Source organism: Colius striatus, chromosome 18 (genome assembly GCF_028858725.1).
Source record: "Colius striatus isolate bColStr4 chromosome 18, bColStr4.1.hap1, whole genome shotgun sequence".
NCBI classification, from domain to species: Eukaryota; Metazoa; Chordata; class Aves; order Coliiformes; family Coliidae; genus Colius; species Colius striatus.
Window position 1 is genome coordinate 6,371,720 of NC_084776.1, and position 19,513 is coordinate 6,391,232.

Here is a 19,513-nt window from a genome sequence, read left to right on the forward strand (position 1 = left end):
TTAGTTGTGGCAGCAAGCCACTGCCAGCAATGCTGTTCCTGGGACTGTTCAGCTCAGCCACGTCCTGGCACAGGCTCTTACATCTCCTCACCTCATCCCAGAATCCCACCCAAAAATCCCACAGCAACCTTAGCATAGGGAATCAAAAGGACTCACCTAAAGATGAAGATGAAGAGCATCAGCAACATGCAGAACGTGGCCACGTTGTCCATGGTCTTCATGAGCACGACGAGCTGGCGCTGGAGGGCTGGCATGAAGCGGACCAGCTTCAAAACCCGCATGAGCCGGAAGGTCCGCAGGACCGAGAGCCCCCCGCCCTGCTGGCCCACTATCTCCCACACGCTGAGGGAGAGAAAAAGGTCACTGCAGGATGAGAAGGCAAAGCCTAACGCAAAGGCACGGAGAGAGGAAGCAAAGGGAGGGTGAAATTCAAACGGAAGAGGGATGGAGAGTGGGCAGAGAGGCACTGCCAGTGCCCCTGGTGAGCTGTGCTCCATCCGGGCTTGCAAAGAGCAGAGTGTCAAAAACACACCTGCAAATCAGTGGCTGCAGCTGCAGGGGCAATTACAGCTTTTGCATATGCCAAAAAACAGAGACACTGAACCTGGCACTGATTGTACCATTTGGATCCCACACTTTCCCAGGACATTGGGACTGATAGCTTTCTGGTTGGGCCTCTCTCTAAAAATGACCATAAAATAACACCAATGTATCAGTAATCATGTCTAAGGGTGTCAATTTACATCAGAAAAGTATAAAGTGTCACAGGAAGACATTTATGCCCACTTTCCATTACTTCCTGTTTAATTAAATAGATAAATGAGGGGAAACAGACAAAGAAAGATCTAGGTTTTTACCTAATCACCACAATGATCCCATCAAAGATGTTGTATGGATTCTTAATGTAGCCAAAAGGACCATAAACAAGGACTTTCAGCAGCATCTCCAGAGCAAAGAGGCTTGTGAAGACTATGTTGCTGATCTCCAGGGCATTAGTAAGCTCCTCTGGCTGAGGAAAGAAAAGAAGGAAAGGAAGAGAGTAAACAGCACAGCTTCATATCCAAAGCTACACCTGGAAACACAACAAGCCCCAACACTGCAATTGTAGAAATACTGATGTCAACGATGTAGTAAGAAAATGGCTATAGCTCAGTCAAGGCCCAGGAGAGAAAAGAAAAACACTACCAGAATATTTAAGGTTTATACACCAGTTGTAAACTGAGCAGCTAAATCCAGACATGGACATCACATTAATTGCAGCTTTAGTACCACCTCAGGAGGTTTATACAGAAGCAGTGTGTGCTGAGTCTTAACGCTTCCACATCCTCCAAACCAATTCACCCTAGGCAGAAGGGAAAGTCAGCCCATTTGCTCACATAAATATCCTTTTAGGCCCTGTGTTTTTATTTAGTATCTCACCAACAGAGTTAAGATGAGATTTTTCAAAAGCAGAGACTTGAGGTGATATGATTGGAATGGCTCAAAAGCCTCATTATCAGCAGGTCCTAAATACTGCTGAATGAGGAAGGGCCCAACCTTGGCATTCCAGTCTGGCAATCTAAAAATAGAGGTATGAAAACACCTTCACAAACAGGCTTCCAGTAATCCTGGACCCAAATTAATACCTTCCACGTTTTTTTATCATCTTTCACAGAGGGTTCCCAACAATGCCCAGCACTGTGCTTTCCCCAGTGGGTGGGTGGGCATTATTGGAAAACATATGGCAGAAGACAAAACACGGTGGTGTTGTCTGTTTAGGATCAGTCAGTGGCAAAGACAGGAGCAGAATCTTCTCCCTTCTCCCCATATAACACCAGTGCACAGTCAAAACTGTGTGTTTCTGCTTAAAGAATTCTTTAAAATCAGGAGCTGATGTGTTGCTGGCAGGTGGCCCCAGAGTTGTGTCAGCAAAGCTAATGTGCCCTACAGAGCAGTGGGCTGGCACAGTTCTCAGAACACCTTACACCCAGTGGGTGCTGGATCCCTCTTAGAAGCAGTTTGGCATTTCACTCAGATGCTTTTCTAAACCTGCACATGTATCCACCCACAGGTTTAGATGTCTGAACACCGAGGTGGGTCATGGCCAGACGTGCAAGTTCATGACACTTGCAGCATGAACAAAGCCAATGTGCAACGTGTGCTGCTGACTGCTCCCACCATTTACCTGAAACCCCTTCATGGCTGGCCAAGAGCTTCCTACAAGAGAACAGGAGCTGCCACACCACAAGTTGTAGGGTTTGACATGAGGTGACCCAACCCCAACCCAGCCCTATAAGAGCCAGGAGAGGGGATGGCTCAGGAGCAGGGTCAGCACTTGATCAACTGTGTTTCAAAGCCCTGAGAAACTACAGTGACCAAAGGCTTCCCAGATATATGCTGGCAAATAGAGACAAATCCACGTGGACATTCATCTCTTTCTTTCTCAGGGTTGAAGTCTCGAGGCACAGCTGGCCAAGCTCAGGTTCCTTCAACCCATTGCTATGGCAGATGAGGACCCAAACTGGTTTGATATATTATCTTAGCATGGTAGTGTAATCCCTGGGGACTTGCACTGATGTTAGTAGGAGCTTGTGATGCCACCACAGTGGCCACAGGAGAGCAAAGTGGGAAACAGCTGCATTGAAAAAGTAATAGAGAGAGAGAGAGAAAAAATAGGTGCTGAACACTTTCTGTACCTCAAGTAACCTCACTGAGGAACAGATCCCTTGCCTAGAGTTTGCCAAACACACCAGACATACAGCCCAAATCACCTCCTCACTGATCTACAGCTAAAATACAAGTGCTCCAGCTCCTGCTATTCAACGCAGCCCTGCTTTGAAATCATGTACCTATGGGAACACTCAGACACAGAGTAATAAATAGGCCGAGAACTTATATGTCAAGCTGCACCTCAGGACAATTTCAAATAGCTGAAAGTCTACATTAATCACAAAAATAATGCCAACTCATTCATGAATGCCCCAGCACAGAGGGAGGCTGTGCTGTTATCATTACCACAGCCATACTGCTGGAAAGGAAATGTGTTCCTGGAAGCTTTCCTTATCATCCATCAGCACCACTAACCTGGGCCCTGAAGACTTATTTCTACCCTCTGCCAAACCTAACCAACCCTGTGGGTACAACCCACTGAAGTCTCTGGATGTATGTGCAGCACCCAGCGCCTCCTGCAGCCACAGCATCCCTGCCCTGTGGGGGCTGACATGGAAAACACACCCAGCCCTGACGGGGATGGCATCCTAATGGTGTGGATTAATGAAACTTTGCACCTCACAAGCACCTTCTGGTTGGAGATGTTGTTGGGATGTATAAATCCGGGTGGTAGGTGCTGGCTGGGCACAGCTGGGTGACAAGGGAAAGCAACTCTCCCAGGACCCCTAGTACCCACCCACCAGCCCATGCAACATCCCTCCAGGCTCACAAGAATCCCAAATACTCCTGGCACTGCTATGGGAGGGCTAATGGGTCAGCCCAGGCAGCACATTGATGCTCAGCACCTGCAACAGCACCAGATCCATCCATTTCCCCCAATTCACCCCACAAAAGCCACTTGGCCCCCCTCACTCCACCTCCACACACTCTTTTCCACTTCCTTCACAGGAATCAGTTTTTAATATCCAAGACATGGAGTGCCCATAATAAAAATGAAGAAAAAGATCTCTTGAATCAGAGGTGATAATTAATACCCCAAAAACCTAAGACTAATGGCCAAAATGGGTTGAAAGAGGAAAGGAAAACTTCCACCTGGCCAGGAGAAGAGAAGGATCTTCAGGGCAGGCTGGAGCTCTGCCAGGGAGGGAGAGGTGAGCATCTGCTGAAAGCACGCTGCAACCAGACCCTGGTTAGGCTGAGACAGAGGAGTTATTTTGCTTCAGGGAATACATCCCTAAACAGTTGAGCCAGGGTGATGTGAACTACTCAGAGGAATTTTGCAGTCAGCTGTGAAGTCAGCTCTCCCCACTCACTCCTGCCTGGAGGGTCTCCAGGGCAGCTCATTAGCCCCCTGCAATAACTCTGCATCCCCTTCAAGGGCCACATTGCTGCAGCCAGTCCACAGAGCACCCTCCCAGACCCCTGCAACAAACCCTGCTGGGAATTATTGATGAAAACAGAGGAAGGCTGAGACTGTGATGCTGCCCAAAGGGCTCACAGCCAGGCCAGTGGGGACTCAAACACTTCTGAGAATGCCAGCTATGGGATTTCTGTGAAGCCATAGATGCTTATAGATAATAAGACTGTTTATAAGATGTTTCTGCACTAGAGAAATCACAAACACGTCTGAGACATTTCCTTAAACATCATTACAATACAGCAGGAAAGTGGCTTTTCTTCTCCAGTGGGAACTGAAATCATCATCCCACCCCAAACAGCTGAAAGCAGCTTCAGAATGTGCAAACTGAAACACTTTGTGCCCAAAATCTTGAGCCCTCTCTCCTCCATTTCAGTCCCTATTCCCTCATCCATTTGCTCTGTTCTGTAAAAAAACCCCTTAAATTAAAACACATAAATAAGAGCCAGCTTGAAGAAGAACAGGGAACTTTTTGTTCCCCAACAGTTCAAATGGACATTTCAAATATCTCAGACAATATATTTCAAAAAGTACTCTTTCTTTTTAAATCAGTTGACTGAAACCACTCCCCTGCCTTGAACGACTTCCCATTTGATCAACTGTCCTTTTGCCAACAATAACTGTCAGATCAGAACAGTATTGACCAGCCCCAGCCATAACGTACCTGGGGGAGTCATCGACTGCTGGCACACAACCAGCTCTGTGGGTCCTCACCAGGTGTAGAGGAAAAGAATCAGTAAAATTAAGCAGCTTTCCCCTCCAAAGGCCACAATACAACATTCAGGGGAAATAGCAGCTTTCCTTTGATTAAGCCATATATTTGGAAAACAAACCTCCTCCAAGACTCCCTCTGGAAAGGGTGTTTTGCAGTGAGGCTGAGCCTGAGGTGCAGATACTGGAGTTTCTTTCCAACACAAACCCTTCTGCCCACTACCCCAATTACAGCACATCTGCCACAGCCTCAGCTTCTCCATTAAGAGAAGAGTCTGCTAATTCTCTCATCAGTAGCAGCAGTGACTAATTAAAAGGAAAGCATCCTATGATTAAACAAGCAACACCCAGAAAGAGCGAGATCCACTTCAGCTGTGGCACGAAACACCAGCTCTTCTGATGAGCCTTCAGTAAATACTGGATTTTGTTTCCAGGACACCTTGCCTTGCTGGACACACAGACGTGGTGTCCTGGATAAATCATTCCCTGTTAGCTCTCTGTTTGTGTAGTGTCGATCTGTTGATGTACCAAACAGCACATTGACAAGCTCTGGCAGCACATGAAATCGGAGCAGACAGCGCAGCGTCCCTCATAAACACCACACAGCACCGAGGGCAGACACTGAGGGGTATTTCAGAGCTGGACCAGTGCTGTGCCCTTTCTCAGCATTCAGAATTCATCTGTAATGCATTTCTTTTGAACTGAGTAGAAGCTCATGACCACGGCTTCTGATGGCAGAAGGGACGTGCTCCATTTCCACCTGAGCATGAGACAGTGGCACCCAGAAACACCTTCCTTGTGCAAAGCTACAAGGTGACTGATGAGCAAGGGAGGCAGCAGGCAAGGAGTGGGGGAAAAGGTGAGGACAGGAGCTGAGGTCCATCTTAGAATTGACTGGCACTAGCCCTATCAGACACGGGGAAAGCTTCTAGCAGCTCTTTGTTTAAAGACCCCCACTACCAAGACCTGGTCACACAAAACCACTACAGGCATTCAAAATGTAAGCCCCCAGGGCTGTGTTCCCCAGTTTCTGAAAGACAAGCCCTGCTGCATGTGGAAGTGCAGCCAAGGGCTCTGGCAGACCTTTCAAGGCTTCTACTCCTGCCTTCCTCCAGCCATGACCCACGCAAAGCACAGGCTCATCATCATCAGAAGCGTTCTCAGCACCATGGGCAAGTCTGGCATGAATCCACCCATCCCCATTTCCCCCTTGCCCAAACAGTGAACTCCAGGCTGCAGTCAAGCCTTGTCTTGCCCAGCCTCTGCCTCTGGGGATGTCAGCACAAAAGAGCAGAAGGACCCCACGGTCTTTCCTCTCTATCTTGCCAACAATAAAATAAAACAGAAAACCCGCTCTGTCTGGCCACAGCACAGAGGGAGGGATGGGGTGACCGGCCAGGAGGCAGATCCCTCCTGATCCCCAGGGCTCTGCTTGTGCAAGTGGATCCAGAAGACCATAAAAACTTCTAACCCATTCAAACGGCTGCAGAATAAAACCCTTCTGAAATCATTGCCATGGCAACTCAGGGAAAATAACACAGAAAGAAAATACTGACCTCAGCTTTTTCACAGGAAACACCAACAGCATTTTACTGACTCATCACTTGCAGATTTTTAATATATATATACATAAGGGGGGGAAAAAAATGAAATGGGTCACACAAAGGTGTGATGTTCAACCTGACACTGCTCCATTAAGATCCTCTCCACTCTCTGTGGGTACAGACACACACCTGGGCTGCCTCGAAACAGGAGCCAGACCACAAGTTCAGGGGCAAAATGTGAGAAATTCTGATGAACAGAAGCAGCTATTAATTAACAAAATGTCCTTTTTTTTGCCTTTTCTTACACCCAATTTCCCATCATTCCAACGAGCCTTCTCCACACTCTGTCTTCATCACACCCACAGTATTCCCCCTGCCTTGGTGTGCCCACTGAGCCCTGGCCATCCAAAAAAACCCTTTGGTTAATACAGTTCCTCTTAGTTCTGGAGCCAATGCTCCTTTATAAATAGAAACTCAGTCCATGCATATTTTCAGTGATGACATTAATTGTCTTTAGGGTTCCTTAAAAGGCATCAGGCTTTAGCTAGAGCCATGGGTCCAGTAGCATGAACCTGAGCAATGCCTAATTGGAGCCTGATAGACTGACAGGCTTTCTCTACTCATCCTTTGCCAAACTGCTGAAAGAAAACAACTCAGAAAGTAGCAGGATTGCAATGGCTTTTGCTCTGCTCCTCCTGGGGCTGGAGACACAGAAAGGGCAGTGTGCTCGCTGCTCAGTGGGCTGGAGGAGGACTGCTGTGAAGTTCAGGATTTATAGGCATTTATTAAAAGGAAATGACTTTGACAGACAAGCAAACAAGTCCAGTTTCATCCCATCACTGCGTGGGAAAGGAGGATTTTGTTACGGGCTGAATGGAGGCTGAATATTTCATGCCACAGTAAGTAACACTGTAAGAAAGGGAGGAAAGCAGCTTTCATTTCAGAGAAAACAGAGCTGGCTGCACAGGAGGGACTCCCCTTCCACCACTGCCACTAATCTCACTTTCCATCTTTCCTTCCCCATTCCAATTAACAAATGCTCCTTCCCACTCCATACCTGCAGAAGGAAGGAGCTAAATCCCACAGCCATGGCACCTTCTGGCACAAGACCTTTCTCTCCATCACATCCTTGTTGAGCAACCATGAACGATAACCCAATTCTCCAGTACCAACTGCCTGTCTGGGGCCATGTTCTCGTGCACCCTTGCCTCTTGTCCACCTGGAGCCCAGGGTGCAAAGGAGGGGATGAGCCCTGAACACAATGGAGAACCCAAACAATCAATCCTGAAGGGACCTGCCATAAACTATTCCTGCCCAGGACCATAAATAGGACCTGCAGACCATGCTGTCCTCCCCCAAGCCCTGGGGCTGGGCTCTCTTTACCACTCTCAGAAGGCACAGCAGATATTCTTGCCTGAACTTTTTATCTCTCTCAGCTTGAGATTTCTGGATGAATATTATCCTAGAAAATGCAAGGAAAACATGAACTGGCTCATCCCTCTGCCCAGGTTTCGAAGGAGCTTAAACTGAACAAAAGCTGCCTTTTCACTTGGTCACACCTTGTAAGTACTTGAGATTTAAAGCCCTCTATTTCTAGTTAATCTAAACCAAGTTTGAAACTTATCTCCACATTAGTACTTGAGAGGGTACCAGGGGGAGGGAGAAAATGAAAAAAAAAGAGAAAGAAAAAGGCTGTGTCTGTATGGCTCCTGCACAGTTCTGCTGAACCCAGGTTTCTGATGCTGGTAACACTCTCTCTAATGCTGACAGACGTCCACGGGGAGAAAGCTGGTGGTTTCCTAACATCAGCAAAAAAACAATTATAACAAAGAGATGAAATCCAGCAGAGATGACTGAAAAAGCACTCGGCTCCTGTTCCAGCTCCTGCTGGGAGCTGAGCAGGGTGGGAAGGGGCTCTGCAGGGACCGGGTGGCAGCAAGGCAGGGGACCAGCCTCCACCAGGAGAATCAGGGGAAAAACAGACTGATCCTTGGGAAATCACTAACAATCAGCAATCAGGAGTGCTCACAGACAAAAGCATTTGCTGGTGCAAGCTGAGGATGCTCCAGAAGCTCTAGCTGAGTTTGCTGGCTCCTGCCCAAGGGGAACAACCACAATAATCAAAGAAGGAGCAGGGAGAGATGCCTGGCTATCTGCAGAGAGCAGCGATTTCTCATCCACACAGGGATGAAGGGAGTTTCGAAAGCACACATCATTTTCCCATTTCACTGGGCTGGAGTCTCTTCTCAACACTGCCTGAGCAGATAACACAAGGGTACGGATGGCAGCTGAAACAACAGCTGTAATGATAGGATCTAAGGCAGCCTGAGTATTCCCAGCCTCTGAACTAAATTAACTGGAAAGGATTGACACTAGGCTTCCCATCCAGGGAGCTGAAGGAAACTTTAGTAGATGTCAAGGAATCCGCACAGGCTCATCTCTAAAGCATGCAGAGAACTGAATTATCTGATAAAAAACCATACACTTTCTACTTGCATGAAATCTCATTTAATTTTCAAATCCTCCAGCCTCCAGAACCAGGATAAAGTCTGCTTTATAGGCACAGCCTTTTTTTTAATGGCTGTGAGGACCATGGCACACCAGTATTTTGCATGGCAGAGCTTCATGAGCAAGTCAATTAAAACAGAGGAGTCCCTACAAGCCCTCATAAACCCCTTAAATCACTGAGAAGCAGAAGAACCCCTGAGGTCCATGTAAAGAATTACCCCAATAACAACCAGCGAGCTGGTTTTGAAGTCAGCCATCCTTGTGATTAACAGCTCTGATGACTTCCATTAGCGTTGACTTGGCTCCTCCAATCTCCAATAACAAACTGTTAATAAGAGTAATTTCTGATTAAATGGGAGCTAATTGAATAGAGCACGTGCAAATCTATAGGGCACCTCATTTTCCTGCCGTGAGAGTGCCCTGTGCAGCTGTAGCCCTGAGAAATTAAGTCGACACTAGACACAAGCCTTGTGTTGGGCAAAGGCAGCAAAAGCCGAGGGAGGGAAAGCCTCACTGGCTGCCAAAGCTTTGATCTCTTGGCTAAGAGTAGCTGGCACAGGGCTGGAGAGATGTGTAATGGAGTTAAATAGAGACATGGGATATGCACCACAGTGGAAAGGGAGATACCTCTAGGAAGAGAAGATGGAGTGTGAGCACGGGACCTTGAAAGCTCCTGGGAAGAGCTTGGGGCAGATGGAGGTTGTCCAGGAAAAGGCTGTCTTGTTGGTTTAAGGGTTGCATGTATGTGTAAGTGCCCTATTGATCAAAGCTTAATCAATCAGAATCATCAAATTAGAAATCTGGCCATAAAGAGAAGTTGAGCTGTATTCTCAAGGCCATGTAAAGTAGCTGGAGTGCAAGGTTAAGGGGGTTCAGCCCTGATTTGCATCGGTGTGTGAGGCAGAGACCCCGTGGTGCAGCACCAGCTGCTGCCTGGGTGTGGGATGGACCTTTCACTCCCTCCACTCACAGGAAACAATTCAAGAGAGATAAAAGAAATATCAAAAATATTTTACAAGAGAATGGATTCCCTTACTTCCTAACCTGAATGCCTGACACAAATCCAAGCACATGAAAGAAGCTAAAATTTAGATGTCCTGGATTGAGCTGATGTAGAGCTGCAGAGGTCAGAGAGGACACAGTGTTGCCCCCAACTGCCGTGTGTAGCTCATCTCCACAGCCTCCTTGGGAAGTGAATGAGCACTTGGCAAGATCTCATTTTGACACACAGGGATGTCAAAGGAGCAGCCTCCATGTGTTTGACAAATCTGCAGCTGCCCTCCACCACTTCTGTGGCCAGCAGCAAAACGTTTGACTCAAAACTGCTGGAGATGAGGGTGCTCTTGCCCCCTGAGTCCTGGGAATAAAGTGCTTTTGATTCCCAAAACACTCTTATTTCTTGAGGCAATGCTCACAAATGGATCTCAGACCTGCTGCCCTCCAGCCTGCCCAGGACTTTGGACACTAGCACAGATTCAAGTACACCAAGACCTGGGGCATCAGCCAGCCAAATCCCCAGTTCAGCTCTGCTACAACATTTCTCCATAGAGCAATCAAATTTTCCTCCCACACGGAGAAATCAATCAGTGGGTGTCACGACAGCTAATAAGTTTCAGTTACCTTCTTCCTTGCACACTGAATTCAGGCAGAAGCAGAAGTACATAAATACCATTTGGGTGACTATTATAAATGCTTGAACCTGGAGCTTAATGATTCCTCCCCACTGGCAGATTTCCTAATGCTGTTGCAGTTGCTGACCCTTCACCTGCCCTCTCCATCATCCTGGATACCTGAAAATTTCACATCCTCTAATGCTGATTAGGAAGACTCCCATGTTCTCCTGCCTCAACTGTTTACATAAACAGAGACTTTAATGCATTTTGCCAGCCAGCTTTCCTTGGATGCTCTGGCACAGATGGTTGATATTTCCATGCTGCAGTGGCTATTAGATTGTAATGTTACCAGTGGCAACTTGACATCATCTGTACCCTGTACACTCCAGGCCTCTGCAGTGGGATGCACAAGAATTCAGCTTTGGATACTGCCAGGGGCTGAGGCTGCTCCTGCCTTCTGCCCACGGACTTTGCACATTTTGGCTCACAGCACTGCTGCTTTGTGGATTCCTACAACACCTTGCTGTAGCTGAGAAGACTTCACTGGTTATGCTCCTGCTAGGGCAATGTCAGGCATTGCCTCTTCTCACTTCCTTGAAGAATTGCCTCCCGTGGATGATGAGCTTTTCTCCTTGAGTGCTGTCCCAATAAGTCACTCACCCCTGTCATCTCTCCAATTGGCTTTTAAAAATTAACGGGAGGTTTTCTACAGGTCTGAACAATTTTCTTCTTCTTTCCTTCAGAGTTTTGGATCCCTCTAGATCCAAATCATAGAATCGTTTTGGTTGGAAAAAGACCTTTAAAATCATCAAGTCCAGCCTCTCCCCTCCCCAGCCCACCACTAACCCATGGCCCTCAGCACCTCAGCTCCACGGCTTTGCCATATCTCCAGGGCTGACAACCCTCTCAGGTAAAACGTTCTTCCTCAGCTCCAATCTAAACCTCCCCTCATGCAACTTGAGTTCATTTCCTCTCGTGCCTTGTTACTTGAGAGGAGAAACCAACCCTCACCTCACTACAACCTTCTCTCAGGTAATTGTAGAGAGTGCTCCTGTCTCCCCTCAGCCCCCTCTTCTCCAGGCTAAACAATCCCAGTTCCCTCAGCTGTTCCTCATAAGACTTATTCTTCAGACCCTTCCCAGCTCTGGTGCCGGTCTCTGGACACACTCCAGCACCTCACTGTCTTGTAGTGAGAAGCCCAAGAGTCTCCACAAGTTCCAGCCATGCAGCTTTGGGGAGGCCAGTGCAGGACCCTCCAGTCTCTTGTTATGTTAACAATGGCAAAACACCGCAGAGACGGCGGCTGAAATTCAAGTGCTATTTAAACAAATGAATATGTAGGGTATAGTTCACACAATGCGAGTTCAGACGAGGGAAATCGGAACAGCCAGGCAGCTCAATGCAAACCAGATTTTAAAAACAAAAACAAAACCCCAAAGCCCTTCCTCAAGGAAGCTCTTGCTGAATTCTTTCCCCTGCTGAGGAGTCCAACATCACGCCTTGTACTAAAGCCTTTGCGTTTCACTCCAAGGAAGGACTTGGAGGGGAAAAAATGAAATAAGAAATGAAGGCAGCACATTATGGAACACAGGCTGGCTTACAGCCAGGGCTGGGGGGAAAGCAGCAGAGAAACCCTCGGGTTCAGCAGCATATTCTACTCCTGCTGTATGGCAGAACAAGCTTTTGCAAAGCCCCAGCCGTTTGAACCCGCAGTGCTACAGAGTCTCAGCTTCCCTAAGGCGAATCAATTGGTTCAACGGCGTATTTCAAACTCCCTGGAGTCTACCTTTAAATCACCTTTATATTCCTCTACCCAAAGCTAATAGTTTCTACCTGCATTTTTTTGCTTCATCTCTGTAGAAAAGAAAGCTATTTAGCAGTTACATTAATAATCCACAGCAACCTGGTTGGCATTTCCCTGGTGCGAAATTTCCCACTGCTGCCCAGCAGCCACAGCCGTGAGCGTGTGAGTGTGTGTACGAGTGTGTGCACCTTCAGCTGCCCTGCCTTCCTCCCACCAAACCCAGCAGTCAAGAGGGGCAAAGGCCAGAGCTCCCTGGGTGGGGAGGGTGGGCAGAGAAGGCAGAGTGGAGCCCAGTCAGGTGTGCCTACGGCTCACACACGTGCAGCAACCACGTGGAAGCAACCTGATGCTGAGTGAGACAGGCAGCAAGCTCGTGACAGAAGGAGCTTAAAGGAAACCCAGCTCCTGAACCCCAGAGCCAGGTAAAACACCAGTTGACAATGGCTCTACTGTGGAGAGGAGCTTCAGGATAGAATTCTAAGGTAAGAGATGAACTCCTGGGGACACAAACTACTTTTGCCATGTGCATCCAGCACCCCTGGCCACGAGTGCTCAGCCTAGTCAGATTGGCTGATGGGTCAACACAAACGAACAGCAAAAGGTGCAGCCCAGTGTTTTCAACACATGCCAACTTTCCACTCCCATGTGCCTTCAGAAAAACCACTTTCATCCCAAATATCCCAGTCTGGTTGATAAGGCTGTTACATGAGTGACTGAAAGACTCTTTCTGTCTTCTAGGTATCTTCTGCGGAGAAGAGCAGATCTCTCCAGGATGCCTGTCCTAAGGTGAGGTGCAAAACCTCCAGAGAAGAATACTTTTCTCCCCTGGCTATAATGAGGACCTCATTTGACCAGCTCCTGTCTTGAAGACCAGGATGCTCTGGTGGTCTCAAAGCTGCTGAATCCCACTCAATGCTGCTGGGCACAGATGAGAGAGCAGAAGCCTTCCTCCTCCCAGAGTAACCACCGGCATATCCATCTCTCACACAGCAGCTGCTAGCATGTCCTCTCCCCTCTGGCAAGGTGCTGATAAACAACATAAGGTTTTTGACATGGCACCATAAAACATGTCCTGAAAGTATTTATCCTAATATGGCCTGATGTGCCTAGGATGGCCTCGTGAAAAGCTCAAGAGGTAAATAGTCATTAAATAAGCAGAGAGCTTAATATAGAAAGTCATGGAGTAAAATGCTCTTCAAGCCCCCTCACATCTTTCCAAACATCAGCCAATGAAGATAAATTTGGTGCAGTTGATCACTTGCACTTTTAGGAAAGGCTCTTCTAAAAGAAAAAATATCACATGTTTCAGTGTTTATAATCTCTGCAGAAAGGCCTGGCCCAGCATTTCTCCCCTCTAATTCCTGCTCTCATAACTGTCAGATTATGAAACTGCAGACTATAAGCCTCCAAGTTTGCAGAAAAACACCTCTCTGCTCTCTGCTGCCACTTTCAGCAGATGAACTAATAAAAACAAGCTCTGCTATTCACTCCAAATGCCTGGGAGAAAGGAATCTGGAACAGTAGTAGCTTCGAAATACCGTCAAAGAAAGCAACCACCCACAGAGTCTGGAGTACCCCCACGCTTATCAGCTCCCTTCACCTTGTTACCCGAAAACCACCACAGAAATCTGCCTCTTCCCATCCAGCTGCCTGCTGGGACTCACTGCTGGCCAGAACAAAAGCCAGTACACCACTGCCCTATTTCCCCAAAGCCAAAGAATTAAGGAGCTGCGTTGCCTTTAGGGTGTCTTGATGATGGGGGCTTGTTCAGCCACCTACCCCCAGTGGGATAGTCCCCCTGGTATATGTGTGGGAGCCTACCCCAGCATCACCTGACAAAGCATAACAAGCTTTGACAATCTGACCCTTGCAGCAGGCATGGTGGATCTGCTTTCACCTTTCAGCCCAAGGAGGAATGTAAATGTTTATTGGTTTCTGCGAGCCACCTCCCCAAAGGTTCTTAGAAGATGATCTTCCTGATATTATTAAATAAAGGTGGAATCACTCAAGCTTCCCTGCAGAGCTCCCACCAAGGGCAGCACGTGAAGGTGAAACCTGCAGGACTTCAGAGCACAAGGCTGCTTAATGAGTGCTGAAAACAACTGTTAGCCAGACAGACAGTATTAGGACATCAGAGAGAAGGTGCTGGCTGGAAGGGACACATTTAGCACAGCCATGTCTCCCTGGAGTTCGGTCATTGAGGCATTAATGCCACAGGAGGACACGGGAACGTGGAGCTGATCTGCAGCCACCATCGCTGCCACCGGCAGCTGCGGGAGAAACGCCACGGCCTGCAACTGAGAGTGACTCTGCAGCCAGGAAGGGAGAAAACAGCCACAACTGGAGGTGCAAGGGATGGGAGAGGAGTGACTGTGTTTGTACAGGAGAAGAGAGGCCTGGCATTCTGGGAGAAACACCATGTCAGACCCGCCACTGGGAACCTTCAAGCATCAGCAGGGTGTATGACATCTCGGTGTCTCTGCTAATAAACACTTCTCCCCAAATCATAGAACTTTAGAATCATTTCAGTTGGAAAACACCTTCAAGACCATCAAATCCAACCACTAACCAAATCCAAACACAGCATGCACCTGCAGCACCAAGCCATCCCCTGCCTGCAGCAGGACCAGGGGCACCACACCAGACATGCCATGAGTGGCAACCAGAAAAGCTACATGAGACAGGACAGTGCAAAAGCCTCTCCAAAAGCAAAACTCTTGTCATCCTTATGGAGACATTTCAAGAGGAATGTGACAACTTCTTTCCTGATTGACTACACATAGGGAAAAGCTCTGCTAGGTGACAAGTGTGTGAGAGGCTGGAGCAGAGGCAGCCTCTTGCCTGCAAGGACTCAGATAATCGAGCAGAGGAATAGCTAGTGATGAGTCTATTTTGGACACGGTGTGCTGTTGCTGGAGCATTCACTGGGGAGGCAAAGGATTTGTTACCTCTTCTCCAGGGACCACAAATTCAATAGACTGCCTGCACTGACCCCAGAGCCCAGAGCTGCTGGCAGCACTGCTGGCAATACTGGGCTGGCACAAACCCAGTGCAAAGAGCTGCTCCCTCTCCATGGTCCACAGAAACCAGCAAGGCATGGTGCTGCCCCTGTGACAGAGGTTTCAACACAGTGCTGAGCATCCCCAGCGTGGCTGGGATGTTCACACACCCTAGTACCAGCCAGGGCAGTCATTGCCTGCAAGCTGGAAGCAGGCTCAGAGGAGAAAAATCATAGAATCATTTTGGTTGGAAAAAGACCTTCAAGATCATGAAGTCCCAGCCCTCCCCTCACCCTGCCCAGCCCACCACTAACCCACGACCCTCAGCACTTCAGCTCCATGGCTTTGCAATAGCTCCAGGGCTGGGCACTCCCCCAGCTCCCTGGGCAGCCTGGCACAGGGGCTGACACCCCTCTCAGGGAAACAGTTCTGCCTCAGCTCCAACCTCAACCTCCCCTGGGGCAACTTGAGGCCATTTCCTCTTGTCCTGTCATTCATTAGTGGAGAGAAGAGATCAACCACCACCTCACCACAACACCTTTTCAGGTAGTTGTAAAGAGATCACTTCTCAGCCTCCTCTTCTCCAGGCTAAACACCTCCAGCTCCTTCAGCTGCTCCCCATCGGACTTGTGCTCCAGCCCTTTCCCCAGCTTCTTTAAAATCATCCCTGCTCGGTCCTGGGATCCCTCCTACAGCACCCCAATGCCTCTCCTCCCAAACCATCCCCCCAGCAGCTGGAGCCAGGCCCGTAATCCCAGGGACCAGCACTGACCTGCTCATGGTACTCGATCCCCATGCTGAGCGTGTTGATGAGAATGGCCACCATGATCCCACGGCCAAAATACTTGCTGTCCACGATCTTGCGGAAGGTCTCACACACCACGTGCCAGAAAGCCAGCACCCTGCTCGCCCTCCTGGCCCGGGCCCTGCCCCGCTGCGGGTCCCGCTGGTCGCTGTAGTGGGCGTCCTGCGTGAACTCATAGACCCCCTCGCTGTCCGAGTCGGCCGTGTCGTTGTCAGTCAGCTCAGCCTCGCTTGCCAGCGCCTTCAGGCAGTAAGGACAGCTCTCGGGGTTGCAGGAGCCACCATCCAGCTTGGTGCAGGGGCTGGAGATCTTGCAGGAGCTTGGGCAGGGACCTGAAACACCGTCAGTGCAGGGCAGTCTGTCAGCCAGGACTGCAACCCCCTGGCCCCATTCGCACCAGGCCATTGCCCTTGACAGGACAGGCATTTCCTAAGGGGAAAAGGGCTCCTGTTGGGTTAAGGAGCCCTCAGTAAAAGCCCAAGTACCTTCTTCCCAGTGGCAAAGCCCTCTTAGCTAACCCCAGGCAGACACTGCTGCCAGCCCAGGGCTCCTAGCTCACCTTATTACATCTCTGGCCATTACAGAGAGGAAAGCTGTAACTATCAGGAGCACTGTCTCAAATAACCTCCTTTATTTTTCTTTCCTGCTCTGGCTGTTTGCTAATGCTCTGAAATCACCAGCTTTCTTCTCCATGTGCTGCCCTCAACAGCAGCTCCCAGCTGCCAGGTGGCTCCCGGGTGACAATATCACTGGGATATTCCCCCAAAATCCCACCAGCTGGCTGCAAGGGGAGAGGCTATCTGCACAGCTCATTCCCGACTCATGCACAGCATCACACAGCAGTGAGAATAAAAACCCAGCATTAAACCAATTCAGAGCCCAGCTCTGTTTGGTCTCTAGGCTGGGGCAGGACTCAGTCTCTTTCTTGCACAGATCCTGGCTGGAAAGGTCAATGCTACTGCAGTAGGGTGGAAAAGGCATCGACTGCCTGGGAAAGCTTGGCCAGAAGCTTCTTGGAGGCTGAGAGGGTTTGGACTAGAGTGATTCAAGCTCCCAAACCTCGGATGTGGAGGGGGAAAGAGTATCTTGCGTTGAAGGTATGAAATCCCTGATCCAGGAAAGCCACATTTGCTGCCTGGCTCTGTTATGGGCTTCCTGAGCAAATCACGGACTTTTAACACATGATGTTTGTGATTGCCATCGAGCACTTGTGCAAAGCAGACACTCCATCTCCCCAGGGCTCGTGTCCTGGCAGGCAACAGAGCTATGCAGTGTGCAGGGATGCGTTGGGACTCAGATCTGGAAGGTGTCCACTCCCAAGCTTTGCAGCAAGTGATGGGCAATGTAGCCACTTCCACTCCCTGCTTTTGGGCGAGGAAGGGACGTGGTCATTTGCAAGCAGCCAGGCTGGAGGCCAGCTCTGCTTAGTGCCACTGAGCCCAGTTTTAGCTGATCCTGGGGGCACAGGGATTTTGGGAGTGTTCCCTGGAATTGAAAAGTAAATTGGTTTGGGGGGATAGATGGGGATGAGAAAGAAAATGGGTTTACTGAAAACATTCATTTCCCTTGAATTCTAGCAAGTATGAAGCCTGGGAAGTTGAAACCTCTCTCCTGCTTTTGGCTATAAGATTTATTAGGTATGTCAGAGGATTTGTGTCGTCCTCACCTGGAAAGCCATCGCCTTTCTCCGTAACATGGACTGAAAAGAACCCTGCAAAGATTCAGCAAGAGAAAGAAATCAGGCTGTAGCTCTTATTTCTGCACAGCAGCCCCAGCCCAACGTCCAGCCCCAGGCTCACCCGTGCTCTGCGTTTCCAGCAGCTTGTGCATGGTGCTGTACGGCCCAGGAGGGATGTTGAGGCTCGTCAAGGTGCTGCTCCCAGCACCGACCGTCGCCTCGCCCAGGTTCATCTCTTTCAGCATCTCGTGGGAGGTACTGGGGTGCACCGTGGGGTACACCTTGCTGCCCATGATGTTCTTGGGGATCCCCTCGGGGCTGGGCAAGCCGAGGCTCGGCTGCGGGAGGGATGACCGGCAGCGCACCGGCTCAAAGTGGCAGTCGGCGTGGTAGATGCTGTGGACAGACTCGGTGTTGCTGGGAGCGGCGCCGGGGGCCCCGTGGGGGTTGGGTGTCGAGGGCGGGAGCATCAGCCGGTTGGTCCCGTTGTGCAGAGAGCTGCTCTCCACATCGCTGAGCTCCGGGCTGGCGCGGGGTGCCCGCAGGTTGCCGTTGCCCAGGTGATAGTGGTGGTGGTGGTGGTGATGGTGGTGGATAAGGTGGTGCACAGAGGATCTCTTCCTGCTCCGGCGCTTCCTGCTGTGCCGCTCAGCACCCCCCTTGCTGGTGGGGCTGGTGAGGAAGCCCATCCTCACTCCTGCCACCCGGTAGACCTCCACGAGCTGCTTGCTGCCTTTACGGGCGATGTAAACCAGGTACTTGAGGAGCTCGTCGTAGCAGCTGCCTGGCTCGGAGAAGCTGGCGAGGGTGCTGGCGTTGGACAGGTAGCGCACGCGCTGCTCCTTCATCAGCTGGCTCTCGCGCTGCTTCGTCTCAGAGAACTGCGTTGCTATCACCACGAGGCAGAGGTTGATCATGAAGAAAGAGCCCACCTAAGGACAGGAGCCATCAGTTACCTCGGGGTGGCCATGCCCATCCCATCACCCTGCCTCATCCCACGCTGCAAGCAAACCCCAGCCAGCCCCATCTCCTGTGTCACCCACCAGGGACCACCGGCCATGCCCATAGAGGGGCCACCTCACCCCCCAAGCCCCTGGCCCGGAGGCTCCCACGCTAGCACTCCATGGAGGACGTCAGAGATCAAAGAGGAGGGAAGATTATTTTGACAAAAAAGCTCTTGCTCTTTTAAGATGGTGTTTTTCTCCCTCAGCAGACAGCGGTTGTAATTATCACAATTAGTGGCATTACGATGAATGCACTGAGCCTGCCTGATAGCAGTGGGTTTTTCTGGCAGTGTGTGGGCAGCTTGTGAGCAGATCCCTTTTCTCCTGCTAACGGGATTTGCGGGTGACTGTTACGCAAGGGCATCAGCAGTCTGTACCCACAGCTTGGAGATTTGGTTTCCAACCAGGGTTTCATGAGGTTCTGCCTTCTGCAGAGCCCAGCCTGGATCACAGAGCATTGCTGACGTGCTAACGGGCTATCACACACTGCTAACGGTACTCGCACGGCAGCTGGAAAACTACTGCTTGCCCTTCCTCTCTGTCATTTCAGGGATGCTGAGAACAAGGGATTGCTGCTTTTTTTTTTGAGGAAGTTAATAGATGAATTAGAAAAAGCATCATAGACCAAACGACCTCCCACCTTCTCATCAGGGTTTGATGAGGAGCAGAAATCCCCACAATGGCCCAATGGACAACGTGCAGCTATTTTGCTGGAGTTTGTCCAATTAGACAACAAGAAGGGACTCGTCTTGCTTAGCTACATCTGAGTGAGGCACCTAAT

At 49.6% G+C, this 19,513-nt stretch overlaps 1 protein-coding gene across 1 annotated transcript in view; it reads right to left on the reverse strand.

Moving 5' to 3' along the window:
• Window positions 1–19,513, reverse strand: part of CACNA1G (calcium voltage-gated channel subunit alpha1 G) — a 139,124-nt gene that overhangs the window by 63,912 nt on the left and 55,699 nt on the right. Inside the window, exons 8-12 of the mRNA XM_062010454.1 lie at window positions 17,850–18,660; window positions 17,717–17,761; window positions 16,018–16,382; window positions 858–1,009; window positions 157–342 (exon numbers count right to left, since the gene is read on the reverse strand). Coding sequence (XP_061866438.1) covers window positions 157–342; window positions 858–1,009; window positions 16,018–16,382; window positions 17,717–17,761; window positions 17,850–18,660 — 1,559 coding nt within the window. The remainder of the gene's footprint in view (window positions 1–156; window positions 343–857; window positions 1,010–16,017; window positions 16,383–17,716; window positions 17,762–17,849; window positions 18,661–19,513) is intronic.